Raw genomic sequence first — 21,346 nt, forward strand, 5'->3', positions numbered from 1 at the left:
CACTGAAGTGATTCAACAGACGGACCTTTTAAAACCATTTTAAAATGTAGAAGAATCTAAAAATGTTGCGATTCAATCGCTCGTTTTATTTTATGGGAACACGTGACTACCAAACATGAACCAGGACCAGCTGGAACATTTTAACGTCTTCCAGCCTTTCTGCACAGTTTCCTGCTGCTGATGTTCTGCTTCACAGTTTACATTCACAGCATCGTGTAACTCCTGCAGGTTATAGTTACTCTGAAGGTTTCTCAGCATCTACTGTTACAGAGTCAGAGTTACCACAACATGTAAGTACCGGGAAAAACAATCCTTAAAATATATTTTTTACATTAAAGGTGAGACGTCAGATCAGGTCGTACCTTGACGGTGCAGTCGTCGCTCGCTGAAGCTAACCACTTCCCATCAGGACTGAAGGCCAAACTCCTCACAGCCTGAGTGTGACCCTGCAACACCAACACTGGTCAGATTTTTGCTATCGAGACTCATGTGAAGCTTTTATTTTGAAGGAAAGTAGAAGCCCTGAGCCTGGTTCTGGAGTTTTTCCTTCCCACTGTCGCCAAAGTGCTCATAGGAGGTCATATGATTGTTGGTTTTTCTCTGTATGTAGATCTTAAAGTATAAAGCGCATTGAGGTGACTGATGTTGTGATTTGGCGCTGCATAAACAAAATTAAATTGAAGTCTCTCAGTTCTTTTAAATGCAATAATCCGTTTACTGTAAGACTCCATAAAAGCTCCGACTGACACAGTTTAATCCGAATCATTCTGAGCGTCCTCGGCTTTGGCGCACAGTGACACCCATAAAATCGGCTAGTCTGACAGATAAGGAGAAGACGACGGTGGTATGTAAACTGTGTTTTTGTGCTGCGTATTGTTTGTTTGAACGCAGTTTGGATTCTGACCATAGAAGATGTTTTTGTGACACGCCCACCGCTACGTTTGCTATTCGGTTTGGTGTGTGTGTGTGCTGTGGCTCTGCAGGCGTTCACCTGAGTTTGAAGGAATTGCTGTTGCCTTTGTTTTGGATTTTGGCATGCTGCTTATGTTGAATGCTTAAAATGAGTGGATCACAGGCTGCATCTGTTGTTGGATAAACTGAAATTGGATAAGATTAAGGAGTATGCTAGAAGAGAGAATAAAGCGATCAGCAAAGAAGGCACCCACAGCTGTGGCCAAACAGACTGCAACAGATCGGTCTCAGAAGGAGCACCCAACAAACTCCAATGCCACCTTCCTCCCACTATCTGTTAAACTGTTTAAATGGAGTGTGAGGCAGACATGCTAAAACAGTGACCTAAAAGCATTACCAATAAACAATGGGATCAATACATAAATGAAAGAAATGCAGCTGATAAAAAAGCCATAAACTACTTTCATTTGTTTAGTGGTGATTGCCAGTTTAGTTGGGTTTTTTTTGAGACACAGAGAGTGAGAGATCCTGTCCTACATTACTTTAAAAAAGAAGATATTTTCAGAGCTGTTGATATATGAAGCTCTGAGCATTGAGTGTTGCATTGTGAGAGTTTCAGTAAAAAGCCTGCAAATTATTGCATTTATACTGGAGAGCAAAGAAAAATTAAATTCTACTTGTACTATGGAAAATCAGTTTCATAAAAGCTACATAAACAGAGCTGAAGAAGACTGCGTTTGTAAAACTAGCGGTAACGTGTGAGAATTATAAGTTATAAGACTGTTTCTGCTATCGATACAATTTGTGTTGTTAATCCTAAATGATTCACGGTGACAACATCATAAGAACAAGGTCATTTTACTCCACACACACACACATTTGGAAAATCACATAGTTTGACCATAAAAATTCCCAGAATAATTAGTATTTGAGATTGCTGAAGCAACATCACTAAAGAAAAATATCCTTGCATGTCACTTTCGTTTAAAAATATAAAAAATGTGAAGTTTTTTTTTTGTAAAACATAAAAACAACAAAACTTAAGACCTTAAGAAAGAGATAAAGGATTGAGAAAGTTTATTCATGCAGGTCCATATGACAGAGAATATGCATGTTCTTTTAGTTTTCATATTATTATAATTTATATTTAATTGTGTTGTGGTTTGCAGTGTTTTGTGTTCTTTTCACTTTAAATTTGTGAAAGGAAAAAGCTGAAATTTAAATAGTTAAAACTTGAAATGTGAATAGTTGATTTTTGTATTATATGATTTATTTATTACATTTTATGTGGAGTGAATAAATAAAAGTATATTTACGGTGGCCCCTAGAGACAAAGCACATACAAACTTCAAATCACGTACGAACTCTGAAGCATGTACAAACTCCAAAACACGTAAAAACACGTACAAACTCCAAAACACGTAAAAACACGTACAAACTCCGAAGCACGTAAAAACTCAGAAGCATATAAAAACTCAGAAGCATATAAAAACTCAGAAGCATATAAAAACTCAAAACACGTACAAAAGACAACAGAAGTGCTCCAGGATGCTGGGCGCAGTGTTGAGCCTTTGTTATCTTGTGGCTACACAAGCCAGCAAGTACCAACGACCGGATTTGGTGTGTGGTAATAACAGGTAAATGAACTTTTTTTTAAATTATTTGAATATATATATGAGTGCCTGTGTATAAATACACAAACAATACACACATGCTTTCAATTGTGTAATTTAAGTGATCTAGTAGCTCTGCTTTGGAAGTTCAGTTCATGCTAGAAATGTGTTTTGGAGTTTGTACGTGTTTTGTCTCTAGGGGCCACCGCATATATTTATATATAAACATATATAAATAAAACCACTTGTTTTTATGTTAGTAATTCCTTTTGTGCATAATTTTATATTATTGTTAATAATAAATTAATTAAAGCAACAAAACAACCTGAAGAGCCGGTTCGGAGCCGAAAGAGCCGGCTCTTTTTAGTGAGCCGAACCGAAAGAGCCGGCTCTCTAAAAAGAGCCGGAAATCCCATCACTACACTACACCCATAAAATCGGCTAGTCTGACAGATAAGGAGAAGACGACGGTGGTATGTAAACTGTGTTTTTGTGCTGCGTATTGTTTGTTTGAACGCAGTTTGGATTCTGACCATAGAAGATGTTTTTGTGACACGCCCACCGCTACGTTTGCTATTCGGTTTGGTGTGTGTGTGTGCTGTGGCTCTGCAGGCGTTCACCTGAGTTTGAAGGAATTGCTGTTGCCTTTGTTTTGGATTTTGGCATGCTGCTTATGTTGAATGCTTAAAATGAGTGGATCACAGGCTGCATCTGTTGTTGGATAAACTGAAATTGGATAAGATTAAGGAGTATGCTAGAAGAGAGAATAAAGCGATCAGCAAAGAAGGCACCCACAGCTGTGGCCAAACAGACTGCAACAGATCGGTCTCAGAAGGAGCACCCAACAAACTCCAATGCCACCTTCCTCCCACTATCTGTTAAACTGTTTAAATGGAGTGTGAGGCAGACATGCTAAAACAGTGACCTAAAAGCATTACCAATAAACAATGGGATCAATACATAAATGAAAGAAATGCAGCTGATAAAAAAGCCATAAACTACTTTCATTTGTTTAGTGGTGATTGCCAGTTTAGTTGGGTTTTTTTTGAGACACAGAGAGTGAGAGATCCTGTCCTACATTACTTTAAAAAAGAAGATATTTTCAGAGCTGTTGATATATGAAGCTCTGAGCATTGAGTGTTGCATTGTGAGAGTTTCAGTAAAAAGCCTGCAAATTATTGCATTTATACTGGAGAGCAAAGAAAAATTAAATTCTACTTGTACTATGGAAAATCAGTTTCATAAAAGCTACATAAACAGAGCTGAAGAAGACTGCGTTTGTAAAACTAGCGGTAACGTGTGAGAATTATAAGTTATAAGACTGTTTCTGCTATCGATACAATTTGTGTTGTTAATCCTAAATGATTCACGGTGACAACATCATAAGAACAAGGTCATTTTACTCCACACACACACACATTTGGAAAATCACATAGTTTGACCATAAAAATTCCCAGAATAATTAGTATTTGAGATTGCTGAAGCAACATCACTAAAGAAAAATATCCTTGCATGTCACTTTCGTTTAAAAATATAAAAAATGTGAAGTTTTTTTTTTGTAAAACATAAAAACATAAAAACAACAAAACTTAAGACCTTAAGAAAGAGATAAAGGATTGAGAAAGTTTATTCATGCAGGTCCATATGACAGAGAATATGCATGTTCTTTTAGTTTTCATATTATTATAATTTATATTTAATTGTGTTGTGGTTTGCAGTGTTTTGTGTTCTTTTCACTTTAAATTTGTGAAAGGAAAAAGCTGAAATTTAAATAGTTAAAACTTGAAATGTGAATAGTTGATTTTTGTATTATATGATTTATTTATTACATTTTATGTGGAGTGAATAAATAAAAGTATATTTACGGTGGCCCCTAGAGACAAAGCACATACAAACTTCAAATCACGTACGAACTCTGAAGCATGTACAAACTCCAAAACACGTAAAAACACGTACAAACTCCAAAACACGTAAAAACACGTACAAACTCCGAAGCACGTAAAAACTCAGAAGCATATAAAAACTCAGAAGCATATAAAAACTCAGAAGCATATAAAAACTCAAAACACGTACAAAAGACAACAGAAGTGCTCCAGGATGCTGGGCGCAGTGTTGAGCCTTTGTTATCTTGTGGCTACACAAGCCAGCAAGTACCAACGACCGGATTTGGTGTGTGGTAATAACAGGTAAATGAACTTTTTTTTAAATTATTTGAATATATATATGAGTGCCTGTGTATAAATACACAAACAATACACACATGCTTTCAATTGTGTAATTTAAGTGATCTAGTAGCTCTGCTTTGGAAGTTCAGTTCATGCTAGAAATGTGTTTTGGAGTTTGTACGTGTTTTGTCTCTAGGGGCCACCGCATATATTTATATATAAACATATATAAATAAAACCACTTGTTTTTATGTTAGTAATTCCTTTTGTGCATAATTTTATATTATTGTTAATAATAAATTAATTAAAGCAACAAAACAACCTGAAGAGCCGGTTCGGAGCCGAAAGAGCCGGCTCTTTTTAGTGAGCCGAACCGAAAGAGCCGGCTCTCTAAAAAGAGCCGGAAATCCCATCACTACACTACACCCATAAAATCGGCTAGTCTGACAGATAAGGAGAAGACGACGGTGGTATGTAAACTGTGTTTTTGTGCTGCGTATTGTTTGTTTGAACGCAGTTTGGATTCTGACCATAGAAGATGTTTTTGTGACACGCCCACCGCTACGTTTGCTATTCGGTTTGGTGTGTGTGTGTGCTGTGGCTCTGCAGGCGTTCACCTGAGTTTGAAGGAATTGCTGTTGCCTTTGTTTTGGATTTTGGCATGCTGCTTATGTTGAATGCTTAAAATGAGTGGATCACAGGCTGCATCTGTTGTTGGATAAACTGAAATTGGATAAGATTAAGGAGTATGCTAGAAGAGAGAATAAAGCGATCAGCAAAGAAGGCACCCACAGCTGTGGCCAAACAGACTGCAACAGATCGGTCTCAGAAGGAGCACCCAACAAACTCCAATGCCACCTTCCTCCCACTATCTGTTAAACTGTTTAAATGGAGTGTGAGGCAGACATGCTAAAACAGTGACCTAAAAGCATTACCAATAAACAATGGGATCAATACATAAATGAAAGAAATGCAGCTGATAAAAAAGCCATAAACTACTTTCATTTGTTTAGTGGTGATTGCCAGTTTAGTTGGGTTTTTTTTGAGACACAGAGAGTGAGAGATCCTGTCCTACATTACTTTAAAAAAGAAGATATTTTCAGAGCTGTTGATATATGAAGCTCTGAGCATTGAGTGTTGCATTGTGAGAGTTTCAGTAAAAAGCCTGCAAATTATTGCATTTATACTGGAGAGCAAAGAAAAATTAAATTCTACTTGTACTATGGAAAATCAGTTTCATAAAAGCTACATAAACAGAGCTGAAGAAGACTGCGTTTGTAAAACTAGCGGTAACGTGTGAGAATTATAAGTTATAAGACTGTTTCTGCTATCGATACAATTTGTGTTGTTAATCCTAAATGATTCACGGTGACAACATCATAAGAACAAGGTCATTTTACTCCACACACACACACATTTGGAAAATCACATAGTTTGACCATAAAAATTCCCAGAATAATTAGTATTTGAGATTGCTGAAGCAACATCACTAAAGAAAAATATCCTTGCATGTCACTTTCGTTTAAAAATATAAAAAATGTGAAGTTTTTTTTTTGTAAAACATAAAAACATAAAAACAACAAAACTTAAGACCTTAAGAATCTCCTTATGAATGTTGTGAATATCTAGATCATTGGTGTTTGGATTTGAGGGTCAACAGGGCGAACACTGAGGCTGGGTATTAGAAATACAACATGGCAACATGAGACATGTTAACTCTGAGAACACTAACATCTAGATTAAGGTGTGAGAGGTAAATACATAACAGAAGCTAAAAAGGAGTTGCTTGTCTCTAGTTAAAATAAATTGAAAATAAACTGATTTGAACACGTTTGATGCATTATACAAAAAAAGGTTCATGATATAGTTCACATGATCTAAGCAAGAGTGACTCGGAATCTCAAATGTTAAAGTACACTTACTGATTGTACTTTTACTACATGAGCTAATGTAGATGCTCTAAAAGCACGCTGGCTGAAAAAGAACCACACGTTTGGAGAAACTGTGCTGTAACTTCTCATACTGTGAAGTTTTCTGACAAAAGTGAATTGAAAACTTATGCTGTACAGTTTACTAAGGGGTCCTTTGCTGGGCCATGTGCAATTACACAAAAGAACAAGTTAAATTTCACCATAACACTGACTGGAGAAAAGCCAAATTGGGATTCTAATTGACATTACAACTGAAATCAGTGCTGTGATAGTTAGTTTAAGATCACAACCTGATTTAAAACACAGTCTAACATCAACATTCTTGCCCCTGAAAATAGGTCAGGATGGCCGAAAAATGTACTTTAAAAATGAGATTTTCTTTTTGTTTCATTGGAACAGTAAAGTACCATTACAAAGAAATGAGTACACCTTTGTAGTTAAACCGGGTTTGGAGTTTTTCATGTTTTACATACAGACTTTCTCATTTAAACCATGGTGACTTAAAAGTTTAGCAGCAAGACACTTGTTTCCTTTGTTCCATCAAACATTTCTTTCAGCCATCTGTGTTTATCAGAGCGATATGTGACTAATTTTTTATTGAATCACCAGAAAGTACACAAATACAAGATTAAATATTTTATTTATTTATCAAAGATACATAATTACACATTGATACAATGAATAAGGTGTCTATAAAAATTACACATGGTGTAAGAAAAACATTATAACATACAAATAAGTGTTTTAAGATAATCTGACATACTTTAAAAGCATAAGAATAAAAGTTTTTTTTTTTTTAAAAATCATGTTCTTTGATGATCACATTACATGTATCACATTTTTTAAAGCATAACGTAGGGTGTTCACAAAAACAGTTTTATGATTACTTTTTCCACAGTGCTTGTATGCCTCTTGCAAAACTATGTACTTATCACCATATGACATAATAACTCACGATTATGCAAGACCAGCCATGAAATGTCCGTCGCTTCATTACAATCATTTGTCCCCGCTGCTGCCCTCAGACCCAGTCTGTGGGGTAAAATTGCTTTTTTGGTGGTTCATAAAAAATATCTCAAAAAGCGATGTTAGTGAGGGGACCAGAAACACTGGGTTGCAGAGCAGTTGGTAAGGACTTGTATATTTCTGGAGAGTCTGCAAAAGCTGTCTTGCTCATGCTCCTGATTGGATATGTGGAGCCCGGCTCTGATATCTCACTGGTGGCAGCTAAAGGTAGGCATGCCTTGGAGGCGGAGTTGGTCTCGGGCGCAATCTTTCAAACGAGCCTCACGGCATTTCAGGCAACCTCAGGCCGGAAACAACATCCGGTCACTCGCGGTCAAAATCCACGCAGAGCTGGTGTTTCGCAGGGATCAGGTTAACACATCTGGGTCTAAAAATATAAAGAAAAACAAAAAGAGTTTTAAAACACGCAAACTAGCAAAATATCAAAGGAGCATAACATAACAATAACAAGATGATATGAGATACCCGATGAGGCCATGATAGGTGATGTAGACATGTAATGTATAAACTTTTACGGGAGTTAAAAGTGGAGCTTATATATAGTTTAAAGTGTATTGTACGTGGGATAGGCTCCAGCGCACCGCGCGAGCCTGAGAAAAGGATAAGTGGAGGCGAATGGATGGATGGATGGTGTATTGTACCTGTTACAAACCATTGTGATATTTATTTATTTTTTTAAATGAAAGGATTGACAGAATGGTAAAAAGGAAAATGCAAAAATGTAGTTAGAGAGGAAGATTAACACTTACCGAATGATATGCGGATAAGGAAAGAGACGCAAGTTGCTGTTGAAATCGGCCGCTCCCTATGCGAACTCGCAAGCAGTCTGAGCGGCGCCAGTTGTTGATACGTCTGAAGTCAGATCTCTTCTGGGGTTCGAAGATAGTCTTAACATCAGCGGGAGATCGTAAAATCAGAGCTGGAGCGGATTGGCTAACCGGGGTGCGAAGGGAGCGGTGCAAGGGTTATGTGATTGGCAGCGGGGCGCAGTGAGGCGGAGTTGGTCTAAGGGGGGAATTTTCAAACGAGGTAAGCAGCGCATTCGGGACCAGAGCGGGGAGCGAACAAGCAGGAAAAAATTGTGCTCTGGAAGCTGTTGCGGGTCGGTGCGATTAAGAGCGAGGTAGAACTTAGACTCTGCGTAGAATTTTAGAGGTAGCTAGCAAGAGGCAAGTTTTTGAAGAAAAAAGAGTAAGGAGCTTTCCCAATGTTTTTGGATTATAGCGCTTTTTTTTGGGGAATAGAGGGGTAGCTAACAAGTTATTCTAGGGGTTTTGGAGAAATCGCGGAGAAATTTTTAAAAAGGAGTTTTGGCTTTGTTTGGCTGAGCATGAAGGGAGCCGCGGGGCGCTGAATTTCAGAAAAAAGACTAAGGATTTTTTCAGGATTTTCCCTGTTATCGAATATAAGGTTTTGGGAATAGAGGGGGTACCCTAACAAGTTATTGTAGGGTTTTGGAGAAATAGCGGAGGGTTTTTTAAGGAGTTTTCCCTGCTTATGTATCTAAGGAGGGTTAGGGGATCGCGAATTTTTTCTGAGTATGAGTTTTATTCTAAATCTACAAATGCATATAAATCTAAATAAAGTTTTCCCCCAAGGCATGCAGCATGTGTTTGTGGCCATACTGAACGTTACAAAAGCACAAGTTTAACTAAACAATTTTAATATGGTTTAATACATTTTTAAACACATGAGCACGGAGCCCGAGAGAGCACGGTCCGGAGACACGGGCGCACCCCGCGCGCCCAGACACACAGCCTCGGGCGCGCGCGCGCGCACACACACACACACTGACCCGCCACCAGATGGCGTTTTTTGAGCATAAAAAAAAATAAAAATAAAAATTTAATTGCTTAAAGAAATAAAAGAATGCTATTTTGATATATAAGAAACTTTCTAAATAATCAATTATATTTTTATGAATATCATATTTTTATGAATATCATATTTTTATGAATATCATATTTTTATTATTTAATTACTTCCTACTTCCGGAGCTCATGAATAATTTAATTAGGGGATAATTTAATTAGGGGTCATAAATCAATTAAGGGGGTCATAAATCACTGCGTTTGACGAAAGGGGTATAATATCACTCTCTTTTGACACCTAACTCTTTCTCAGTCAATTAGCATCAATATTATAGAGCCTAATTACTGTGTAGCTGTGCTTGCTTTCTTTTAGGTGTGACTGATGGTACTACTGTCAGTAAAATTATTGTCCTTGCGTGTCCTAAGGTTTCTGTTGTGGCAGAGATCAGAGGGAGCACTGTTGATGAAGCCACAAGAAGAATGATGGCCTTCATTTATTACAAAATAATTTCTCACACATCATTTTAGTTGTTAATTTAGACTCATAAAACCTCTCATATAACCGCACTCAGACCAAAGTCACACAGCTGTTAAAGGTTTTAGATGGTTTTGAATTAAACTGATTTTCTGAAGACAAAGAAAAATCTTTAACTAAAGAAAGAGAAAACCGAGCGGCTGGAGGACTACTTTGTTGTAAACAGCAGGTATTTGAGCTCTGATAGGTTCGTTGCATTTATAGTCCGCTGTCCTAAGGCGTCCATGTTTCCACACAGACACACGGCTGCTGCGTTCACTGACCTGCTGTTTACCAGGAAAATGAGTCTTTATGTCCTTCAGCTGCCGGCTGATCGCCAAAATGGACTCTGAGCAGAAGAAGAAATCATCAGGAAACGACCCAGTAACCACAAAACAGGAGCTGAAACACCTCTGTCGTGTGTTTTTGTGTCGTGTGTTTTTCACTGTCGAACACGTGATTTATTGTTCGTGTTTCATCTATAAACTGAAACGTCGGAGGCGCGTCGTCTCCTGATGTCTCACAGAAACGTGAAGCTGTGCTGGACTCACCGTCCTCTGGAGGAGCGGGAAAAGGCTCCGACATCTTAGGAGGAGTGCGAGCTGGAAGAGAGGAGAACGAGGAGCTCAGACTGCAAAATAAATGTGACAACATGAAAACAAAAGAAGAAATGACGAGAGTGTCTTTGTCCTCATTAGGATGAATATTTTAAAAAGGCACAAAGAACCAATCAGATCCTCCCATCCTGTTTGGCTCTTACAGCGAGTAATGTTTACTCCTCTCACTTTTCAAATATGGCCTGCTTCTCAAAATCAGCCAGAGCAGAACTGATGGCGATGCTGCAGGTGGATCAACAGGTGAGGAAATAGAAGCTTTCGGGGAAACTAAACACAGATTTTGTTGGTGCAGTGTTGATTAAAGATGAACTCAGCGTCCTTTTCAATAGCAATATTTCACAGATCTCGTTGTATGTACGTATAACTGTATTCGTTATTCAACATCTGAGCTGCATGCTCCGGGTCCACCTACAGATGGCGCTCTTTGGCTGGAAGATGGCCTTGTAGTCCTCGGCGTTGTGGATCTCAGCAGACGACAGCTTCTCGTCCGCCTCGTCCTCGCTAGGGCTCCGCCTCTCCCCTTCGGGGCTCCGCCTGTCAGACTCTGAACGGTGCTTCAACCTGATGACATCACAAACATTTGTTTGTTTGTTTTTAGAAGAAAAACTGCAAATTTTTTACTTTATTTACTTTTATTAAAGAATCTGGAAGCGAAACTTTTCCACTGAAGTCAAATAAGATTTTATATATATATATATATATATATATTTATTATATATATATATATATATATATATATATATTTATTATATATATATATATATATATATATATATATATATATATATATATATATATATATATATGACATGTGATCTGAGTGTTTGATGAATGAAACCAGTGGCTCATGTATAAAACTTTAAATCCAGGAGTCAGTACTTGCAGTATCTGGAGTATTTTCTCCTGTCTCTCAGTGTGCCGTACCTCTGCGATCTGCAGGTGGTCGTGGGTCTCTCGTAGTTCTTTCGCAGTGCCGCTCCTTTGGGGTCCTTCTTCGGCTCTGTGAGCGGCTGGTCGTCCTGGATGATCCCCTGGATCACGGCGCCACCGCTCTTCTTTACCCTCTTCAGATCGACCACGTAGGACGACACACTCGACAGCTGATGAGACACGCCGATCTGACATGAGGAGAAGGTGGAAGATTAAGATTACCTAAAACTTCTGCACAGTACTGTTACTGAGCGGTGGGCGGAGCTACACACCAGCTGCTGGTTGCAGATGGCGAGGTCAGACACCTTTCCCCAGCTCACCGGCACCGCGTCAAAGCAGCGGTCCGGTTCCCAGCCGAAGACCCGCAGCGAGTCCGTGGCGCCGCTGTACAGGCAGGAGCCATCTGGGCTAAAACATATACACCTGAAACCACAGGGACAGGGGTCAGAGGTCACATTCCAGTTACACCCTGCTGCAACGGGGAAAAACTCACCTGACCGGAGTCGTGTCGCCCTCCAACGAGCCGATCATCGTAAACTTCTCCAGATCCCACAGCTTGATGGTCCTGCAAGCACATGCAGAGTTCATACAGCTGCAGCTCATTAGAGACACCTGTAGGTGTTTTATAGTGTCAGGTGAAGACGCTACAACACGGCTGAGGAACAGGAAGAGACCTCCAACAGATCCACGGTCAGCAGTGACAAGTCAGTAAATGAGGAGAAAGAGAAAAGAGGAACGAAACACGAACAAAAGAGGGAGTGGAGGGCAAAGTGCACCTCTCAGTGCATCATGGGAAGTCCCCAGGAACCTGAGGGATGGTTAGGGTCGCCTAACCCAGCTCTAACTACAAGCTAAGCTAAAGACATTTTTATAATTAATTGAAGAAAGTATGTGTTTGAGTCACTTCTTATTCTCATAAATGAGAGTAAGATTTATTCCATCAATAAACTGTTTGAGATAAAAATGACCCTGCTCCCTGTTCTGTCACTAAAACAGGCCAAAACCTACAAAATGTCTCATTTCTTTGAAGTGACACATTCAAAGCTTTAACGGCTCCATCACGATCACATGACAATCGGAAAATCAGGCCACAAACTACAGCTTTGCTTGCTGGTGTAACTTATAAACTGTCTCTAACACCAGGTCGATGTCCTCAAATTAAACATAATAATCAATTTAAGTGATTCATGTTGGAATACTTATTTATACTTCATATGCAAAAATAAAGAAATGATTAAATACTGAGTGCACTTGCTGGTTGTGTTGGAGAAAGGATGAGTTATTATTTCCATTTTATTATATTTATATTATATTTCCTGTTTACTTTTAGTTATAAATGTATGATTTAGTGGCACATGCAGAGGACATGTAGAAGACACAGGACATGTATGTGAAAAAAAGTAAAAGAATTTCAGACTAAAAGAAATGTTACATTTAAAAAAATGCCACAAACAATCAAACTCAGCACCAAAATAAAATCTTGGCGGCACAGAGAGAGGACAACCTCGCGCAGCCTCTGAGCTTCATGAAACAGAAAAACTAAACGAGCCACAAAGTGTCACAAACACTGATTCCACTCATGAGTCGCTCCTTCAGCTCCGAGCTGCTGCGTCTCGGGCGCTCGGCCTGCGGCGACGTACCTGTCGGAGCTTCCGGAGGCCAGCAGGTACTCGTTGGGGTGGAACTGGACGATGTTGACGGCGGCGGTGTGAGATTTGAATTCCGTGATGGTTTTCCCCTGAGCCAGGTCCCACAGCTGATGGAGACAAGAGGACAGGGCTGAGGTCATCGAACAGGAAGAGAGCAGAGCTCACCTCCTTCAGCCAATCAGAATGAGCGATTTTATTACAGGATGCTGCCGGTTTGATGCTTTCACAGCATTTACAGAATAAACACATCATGTTCACACTTTTAAATTCCCAAGATGCTCTCAAACACCCGAACATCCGACCGCTGCAAATGAAATGAAACTTAATTCTAAACATCGATGAAATGTTAGCCTAACGAGTCGTTACACATCACCAGCTTATTACTTTATTTAAATAAATGTAACTGAACCTGGGTCAAGAAGTGTCCTGAAAACTATTTTAATAGAAAAGATGGATCTTAAAAATCCTAAAACACTGAAGTGATTCAACAGACGGACCTTTTAAAACCATTTTAAAATGTAGAAGAATCTAAAAATGTTGCGATTCAATCGCTCGTTTTATTTTATGGGAACACGTGACTACCAAACATGAACCAGGACCAGCTGGAACATTTTAACGTCTTCCAGCCTTTCTGCACAGTTTCCTGCTGCTGATGTTCTGCTTCACAGTTTACATTCACAGCATCGTGTAACTCCTGCAGGTTATAGTTACTCTGAAGGTTTCTCAGCATCTACTGTTACAGAGTCAGAGTTACCACAACATGTAAGTACCGGGAAAAACAATCCTTAAAATATATTTTTTACATTAAAGGTGAGACGTCAGATCAGGTCGTACCTTGACGGTGCAGTCGTCGCTCGCTGAAGCTAACCACTTCCCATCAGGACTGAAGGCCAAACTCCTCACAGCCTGAGTGTGACCCTGCAACACCAACACTGGTCAGATTTTTGCTATCGAGACTCATGTGAAGCTTTTATTTTGAAGGAAAGTAGAAGCCCTGAGCCTGGTTCTGGAGTTTTTCCTTCCCACTGTCGCCAAAGTGCTCATAGGAGGTCATATGATTGTTGGTTTTTCTCTGTATGTAGATCTTAAAGTATAAAGCGCATTGAGGTGACTGATGTTGTGATTTGGCGCTGCATAAACAAAATTAAATTGAAGTCTCTCAGTTCTTTTAAATGCAATAATCCGTTTACTGTAAGACTCCATAAAAGCTCCGACTGACACAGTTTAATCCGAATCATTCTGAGCGTCCTCGGCTTTGGCGCACAGTGACACCCATAAAATCGGCTAGTCTGACAGATAAGGAGAAGACGACGGTGGTATGTAAACTGTGTTTTTGTGCTGCGTATTGTTTGTTTGAACGCAGTTTGGATTCTGACCATAGAAGATGTTTTTGTGACACGCCCACCGCTACGTTTGCTATTCGGTTTGGTGTGTGTGTGTGCTGTGGCTCTGCAGGCGTTCACCTGAGTTTGAAGGAATTGCTGTTGCCTTTGTTTTGGATTTTGGCATGCTGCTTATGTTGAATGCTTAAAATGAGTGGATCACAGGCTGCATCTGTTGTTGGATAAACTGAAATTGGATAAGATTAAGGAGTATGCTAGAAGAGAGAATAAAGCGATCAGCAAAGAAGGCACCCACAGCTGTGGCCAAACAGACTGCAACAGATCGGTCTCAGAAGGAGCACCCAACAAACTCCAATGCCACCTTCCTCCCACTATCTGTTAAACTGTTTAAATGGAGTGTGAGGCAGACATGCTAAAACAGTGACCTAAAAGCATTACCAATAAACAATGGGATCAATACATAAATGAAAGAAATGCAGCTGATAAAAAAGCCATAAACTACTTTCATTTGTTTAGTGGTGATTGCCAGTTTAGTTGGGTTTTTTTTGAGACACAGAGAGTGAGAGATCCTGTCCTACATTACTTTAAAAAAGAAGATATTTTCAGAGCTGTTGATATATGAAGCTCTGAGCATTGAGTGTTGCATTGTGAGAGTTTCAGTAAAAAGCCTGCAAATTATTGCATTTATACTGGAGAGCAAAGAAAAATTAAATTCTACTTGTACTATGGAAAATCAGTTTCATAAAAGCTACATAAACAGAGCTGAAGAAGACTGCGTTTGTAAAACTAGCGGTAACGTGTGAGAATTATAAGTTATAAGACTGTTTCTGCTATCGATACAATTTGTGTTGTTAATCCTAAATGATTCACGGTGACAACATCATAAGAACAAGGTCATTTTACTCCACACACACACACATTTGGAAAATCACATAGTTTGACCATAAAAATTCCCAGAATAATTAGTATTTGAGATTGCTGAAGCAACATCACTAAAGAAAAATATCCTTGCATGTCACTTTCGTTTAAAAATATAAAAAATGTGAAGTTTTTTTTTTGTAAAACATAAAAACATAAAAACAACAAAACTTAAGACCTTAAGAATCTCCTTATGAATGTTGTGAATATCTAGATCATTGGTGTTTGGATTTGAGGGTCAACAGGGCGAACACTGAGGCTGGGTATTAGAAATACAACATGGCAACATGAGACATGTTAACTCTGAGAACACTAACATCTAGATTAAGGTGTGAGAGGTAAATACATAACAGAAGCTAAAAAGGAGTTGCTTGTCTCTAGTTAAAATAAATTGAAAATAAACTGATTTGAACACGTTTGATGCATTATACAAAAAAAGGTTCATGATATAGTTCACATGATCTAAGCAAGAGTGACTCGGAATCTCAAATGTTAAAGTACACTTACTGATTGTACTTTTACTACATGAGCTAATGTAGATGCTCTAAAAGCACGCTGGCTGAAAAAGAACCACACGTTTGGAGAAACTGTGCTGTAACTTCTCATACTGTGAAGTTTTCTGACAAAAGTGAATTGAAAACTTATGCTGTACAGTTTACTAAGGGGTCCTTTGCTGGGCCATGTGCAATTACACAAAAGAACAAGTTAAATTTCACCATAACACTGACTGGAGAAAAGCCAAATTGGGATTCTAATTGACATTACAACTGAAATCAGTGCTGTGATAGTTAGTTTAAGATCACAACCTGATTTAAAACACAGTCTAACATCAACATTCTTGCCCCTGAAAATAGGTCAGGATGGCCGAAAAATGTACTTTAAAAATGAGATTTTCTTTTTGTTTCATTGGAACAGTAAAGTACCATTACAAAGAAATGAGTACACCTTTGTAGTTAAACCGGGTTTGGAGTTTTTCATGTTTTACATACAGACTTTCTCATTTAAACCATGGTGACTTAAAAGTTTAGCAGCAAGACACTTGTTTCCTTTGTTCCATCAAACATTTCTTTCAGCCATCTGTGTTTATCAGAGCGATATGTGACTAATTTTTTATTGAATCACCAGAAAGTACACAAATACAAGATTAAATATTTTATTTATTTATCAAAGATACATAATTACACATTGATACAATGAATAAGGTGTCTATAAAAATTACACATGGTGTAAGAAAAACATTATAACATACAAATAAGTGTTTTAAGATAATCTGACATACTTTAAAAGCATAAGAATAAAAGTTTTTTTTTTTTTAAAAATCATGTTCTTTGATGATCACATTACATGTATCACATTTTTTAAAGCATAACGTAGGGTGTTCACAAAAACAGTTTTATGATTACTTTTTCCACAGTGCTTGTATGCCTCTTGCAAAACTATGTACTTATCACCATATGACATAATAACTCACGATTATGCAAGACCAGCCATGAAATGTCCGTCGCTTCATTACAATCATTTGTCCCCGCTGCTGCCCTCAGACCCAGTCTGTGGGGTAAAATTGCTTTTTTGGTGGTTCATAAAAAATATCTCAAAAAGCGATGTTAGTGAGGGGACCAGAAACACTGGGTTGCAGAGCAGTTGGTAAGGACTTGTATATTTCTGGAGAGTCTGCAAAAGCTGTCTTGCTCATGCTCCTGATTGGATATGTGGAGCCCGGCTCTGATATCTCACTGGTGGCAGCTAAAGGTAGGCATGCCTTGGAGGCGGAGTTGGTCTCGGGCGCAATCTTTCAAACGAGCCTCACGGCATTTCAGGCAACCTCAGGCCGGAAACAACATCCGGTCACTCGCGGTCAAAATCCACGCAGAGCTGGTGTTTCGCAGGGATCAGGTTAACACATCTGGGTCTAAAAATATAAAGAAAAACAAAAAGAGTTTTAAAACACGCAAACTAGCAAAATATCAAAGGAGCATAACATAACAATAACAAGATGATATGAGATACCCGATGAGGCCATGATAGGTGATGTAGACATGTAATGTATAAACTTTTACGGGAGTTAAAAGTGGAGCTTATATATAGTTTAAAGTGTATTGTACGTGGGATAGGCTCCAGCGCACCGCGCGAGCCTGAGAAAAGGATAAGTGGAGGCGAATGGATGGATGGATGGTGTATTGTACCTGTTACAAACCATTGTGATATTTATTTATTTTTTTAAATGAAAGGATTGACAGAATGGTAAAAAGGAAAATGCAAAAATGTAGTTAGAGAGGAAGATTAACACTTACCGAATGATATGCGGATAAGGAAAGAGACGCAAGTTGCTGTTGAAATCGGCCGCTCCCTATGCGAACTCGCAAGCAGTCTGAGCGGCGCCAGTTGTTGATACGTCTGAAGTCAGATCTCTTCTGGGGTTCGAAGATAGTCTTAACATCAGCGGGAGATCGTAAAATCAGAGCTGGAGCGGATTGGCTAACCGGGGTGCGAAGGGAGCGGTGCAAGGGTTATGTGATTGGCAGCGGGGCGCAGTGAGGCGGAGTTGGTCTAAGGGGGGAATTTTCAAACGAGGTAAGCAGCGCATTCGGGACCAGAGCGGGGAGCGAACAAGCAGGAAAAAATTGTGCTCTGGAAGCTGTTGCGGGTCGGTGCGATTAAGAGCGAGGTAGAACTTAGACTCTGCGTAGAATTTTAGAGGTAGCTAGCAAGAGGCAAGTTTTTGAAGAAAAAAGAGTAAGGAGCTTTCCCAATGTTTTTGGATTATAGCGCTTTTTTTTGGGGAATAGAGGGGTAGCTAACAAGTTATTCTAGGGGTTTTGGAGAAATCGCGGAGAAATTTTTAAAAAGGAGTTTTGGCTTTGTTTGGCTGAGCATGAAGGGAGCCGCGGGGCGCTGAATTTCAGAAAAAAGACTAAGGATTTTTTCAGGATTTTCCCTGTTATCGAATATAAGGTTTTGGGAATAGAGGGGGTACCCTAACAAGTTATTGTAGGGTTTTGGAGAAATAGCGGAGGGTTTTTTAAGGAGTTTTCCCTGCTTATGTATCTAAGGAGGGTTAGGGGATCGCGAATTTTTTCTGAGTATGAGTTTTATTCTAAATCTACAAATGCATATAAATCTAAATAAAGTTTTCCCCCAAGGCATGCAGCATGTGTTTGTGGCCATACTGAACGTTACAAAAGCACAAGTTTAACTAAACAATTTTAATATGGTTTAATACATTTTTAAACACATGAGCACGGAGCCCGAGAGAGCACGGTCCGGAGACACGGGCGCACCCCGCGCGCCCAGACACACAGCCTCGGGCGCGCGCGCGCGCACACACACACACACTGACCCGCCACCAGATGGCGTTTTTTGAGCATAAAAAAAAATAAAAATAAAAATTTAATTGCTTAAAGAAATAAAAGAATGCTATTTTGATATATAAGAAACTTTCTAAATAATCAATTATATTTTTATGAATATCATATTTTTATGAATATCATATTTTTATGAATATCATATTTTTATTATTTAATTACTTCCTACTTCCGGAGCTCATGAATAATTTAATTAGGGGATAATTTAATTAGGGGTCATAAATCAATTAAGGGGGTCATAAATCACTGCGTTTGACGAAAGGGGTATAATATCACTCTCTTTTGACACCTAACTCTTTCTCAGTCAATTAGCATCAATATTATAGAGCCTAATTACTGTGTAGCTGTGCTTGCTTTCTTTTAGGTGTGACTGATGGTACTACTGTCAGTAAAATTATTGTCCTTGCGTGTCCTAAGGTTTCTGTTGTGGCAGAGATCAGAGGGAGCACTGTTGATGAAGCCACAAGAAGAATGATGGCCTTCATTTATTACAAAATAATTTCTCACACATCATTTTAGTTGTTAATTTAGACTCATAAAACCTCTCATATAACCGCACTCAGACCAAAGTCACACAGCTGTTAAAGGTTTTAGATGGTTTTGAATTAAACTGATTTTCTGAAGACAAAGAAAAATCTTTAACTAAAGAAAGAGAAAACCGAGCGGCTGGAGGACTACTTTGTTGTAAACAGCAGGTATTTGAGCTCTGATAGGTTCGTTGCATTTATAGTCCGCTGTCCTAAGGCGTCCATGTTTCCACACAGACACACGGCTGCTGCGTTCACTGACCTGCTGTTTACCAGGAAAATGAGTCTTTATGTCCTTCAGCTGCCGGCTGATCGCCAAAATGGACTCTGAGCAGAAGAAGAAATCATCAGGAAACGACCCAGTAACCACAAAACAGGAGCTGAAACACCTCTGTCGTGTGTTTTTGTGTCGTGTGTTTTTCACTGTCGAACACGTGATTTATTGTTCGTGTTTCATCTATAAACTGAAACGTCGGAGGCGCGTCGTCTCCTGATGTCTCACAGAAACGTGAAGCTGTGCTGGACTCACCGTCCTCTGGAGGAGCGGGAAAAGGCTCCGACATCTTAGGAGGAGTGCGAGCTGGAAGAGAGGAGAACGAGGAGCTCAGACTGCAAAATAAATGTGACAACATGAAAACAAAAGAAGAAATGACGAGAGTGTCTTTGTCCTCATTAGGATGAATATTTTAAAAAGGCACAAAGAACCAATCAGATCCTCCCATCCTGTTTGGCTCTTACAGCGAGTAATGTTTACTCCTCTCACTTTTCAAATATGGCCTGCTTCTCAAAATCAGCCAGAGCAGAACTGATGGCGATGCTGCAGGTGGATCAACAGGTGAGGAAATAGAAGCTTTCGGGGAAACTAAACACAGATTTTGTTGGTGCAGTGTTGATTAAAGATGAACTCAGCGTCCTTTTCAATAGCAATATTTCACAGATCTCGTTGTATGTACGTATAACTGTATTCGTTATTCAACATCTGAGCTGCATGCTCCGGGTCCACCTACAGATGGCGCTCTTTGGCTGGAAGATGGCCTTGTAGTCCTCGGCGTTGTGGATCTCAGCAGACGACAGCTTCTCGTCCGCCTCGTCCTCGCTAGGGCTCCGCCTCTCCCCTTCGGGGCTCCGCCTGTCAGACTCTGAACGGTGCTTCAACCTGATGACATCACAAACATTTGTTTGTTTGTTTTTAGAAGAAAAACTGCAAATTTTTTACTTTATTTACTTTTATTAAAGAATCTGGAAGCGAAACTTTTCCACTGAAGTCAAATAAGATTTTATATATATATATATATATATATATATATATATTTATTATATATATATATATATATATATATATTTATTATATATATATATATATATATATATTTATTATATATATATATATATATATATATATATATATATATATATATATATATATATGACATGTGATCTGAGTGTTTGATGAATGAAACCAGTGGCTCATGTATAAAACTTTAAATCCAGGAGTCAGTACTTGCAGTATCTGGAGTATTTTCTCCTGTCTCTCAGTGTGCCGTACCTCTGCGATCTGCAGGTGGTCGTGGGTCTCTCGTAGTTCTTTCGCAGTGCCGCTCCTTTGGGGTCCTTCTTCGGCTCTGTGAGCGGCTGGTCGTCCTGGATGATCCCCTGGATCACGGCGCCACCGCTCTTCTTTACCCTCTTCAGATCGACCACGTAGGACGACACACTCGACAGCTGATGAGACACGCCGATCTGACATGAGGAGAAGGTGGAAGATTAAGATTACCTAAAACTTCTGCACAGTACTGTTACTGAGCGGTGGGCGGAGCTACACACCAGCTGCTGGTTGCAGATGGCGAGGTCAGACACCTTTCCCCAGCTCACCGGCACCGCGTCAAAGCAGCGGTCCGGTTCCCAGCCGAAGACCCGCAGCGAGTCCGTGGCGCCGCTGTACAGGCAGGAGCCATCTGGGCTAAAACATATACACCTGAAACCACAGGGACAGGGGTCAGAGGTCACATTCCAGTTACACCCTGCTGC

General features: G+C 39.3%; 1 protein-coding gene and 2 long non-coding RNA genes across 7 annotated transcripts in view; 2 read left to right on the forward strand and 1 right to left on the reverse strand.

The window, feature by feature from the left end:
• The window catches only part of LOC146582717 (uncharacterized), a 59,926-nt gene that overhangs the window by 15,241 nt on the left and 23,339 nt on the right, over positions 1 to 21,346 (reverse strand). For all 5 annotated transcript variants that reach the window (XR_014893203.1, XM_085281135.1, XM_085280914.1 and 2 more), the window contains 14 exons: positions 21,143 to 21,293; positions 20,865 to 21,058; positions 20,326 to 20,474; positions 19,848 to 19,898; positions 19,581 to 19,645; positions 14,003 to 14,086; positions 13,160 to 13,275; positions 12,013 to 12,084; positions 11,792 to 11,942; positions 11,514 to 11,707; positions 11,002 to 11,150; positions 10,524 to 10,574; positions 10,257 to 10,321; positions 363 to 446 (listed from right to left, as the gene is read on the reverse strand). Coding sequence is in view for 4 of the 5 variants with exons in the window: in XM_085281135.1 (XP_085137261.1) it covers positions 363 to 446; positions 10,257 to 10,321; positions 10,524 to 10,574; positions 11,002 to 11,150; positions 11,514 to 11,707; positions 11,792 to 11,942; positions 12,013 to 12,084; positions 13,160 to 13,275; positions 14,003 to 14,086; positions 19,581 to 19,645; positions 19,848 to 19,898; positions 20,326 to 20,474; positions 20,865 to 21,058; positions 21,143 to 21,293 (1,576 nt within the window). In the remaining variant the exon portion in view is untranslated. The remainder of the gene's footprint in view (positions 1 to 362; positions 447 to 10,256; positions 10,322 to 10,523; positions 10,575 to 11,001; positions 11,151 to 11,513; positions 11,708 to 11,791; positions 11,943 to 12,012; positions 12,085 to 13,159; positions 13,276 to 14,002; positions 14,087 to 19,580; positions 19,646 to 19,847; positions 19,899 to 20,325; positions 20,475 to 20,864; positions 21,059 to 21,142; positions 21,294 to 21,346) is intronic.
• Positions 5,139 to 11,250, forward strand: LOC146582719 (uncharacterized). The gene is made up of 3 exons (XR_014893322.1): positions 5,139 to 5,160; positions 9,885 to 10,829; positions 11,004 to 11,250. It is a non-coding gene; the product is annotated as an uncharacterized LOC146582719 (long non-coding RNA).
• Positions 14,085 to 20,574, forward strand: LOC146582720 (uncharacterized). The gene is made up of 3 exons (XR_014893293.1): positions 14,085 to 14,484; positions 19,209 to 20,153; positions 20,328 to 20,574. It is a non-coding gene; the product is annotated as an uncharacterized LOC146582720 (long non-coding RNA).

The sequence above is a fragment of the Mchenga conophoros genome, linkage group LG1, assembly GCF_057382185.1.
Source record: "Mchenga conophoros isolate Kocher_MC1m ecotype Shallow Benthic linkage group LG1, M_conophoros_male_GT1.1, whole genome shotgun sequence".
Lineage (NCBI taxonomy): Eukaryota > Metazoa > Chordata > Actinopteri > Cichliformes > Cichlidae > Mchenga > Mchenga conophoros.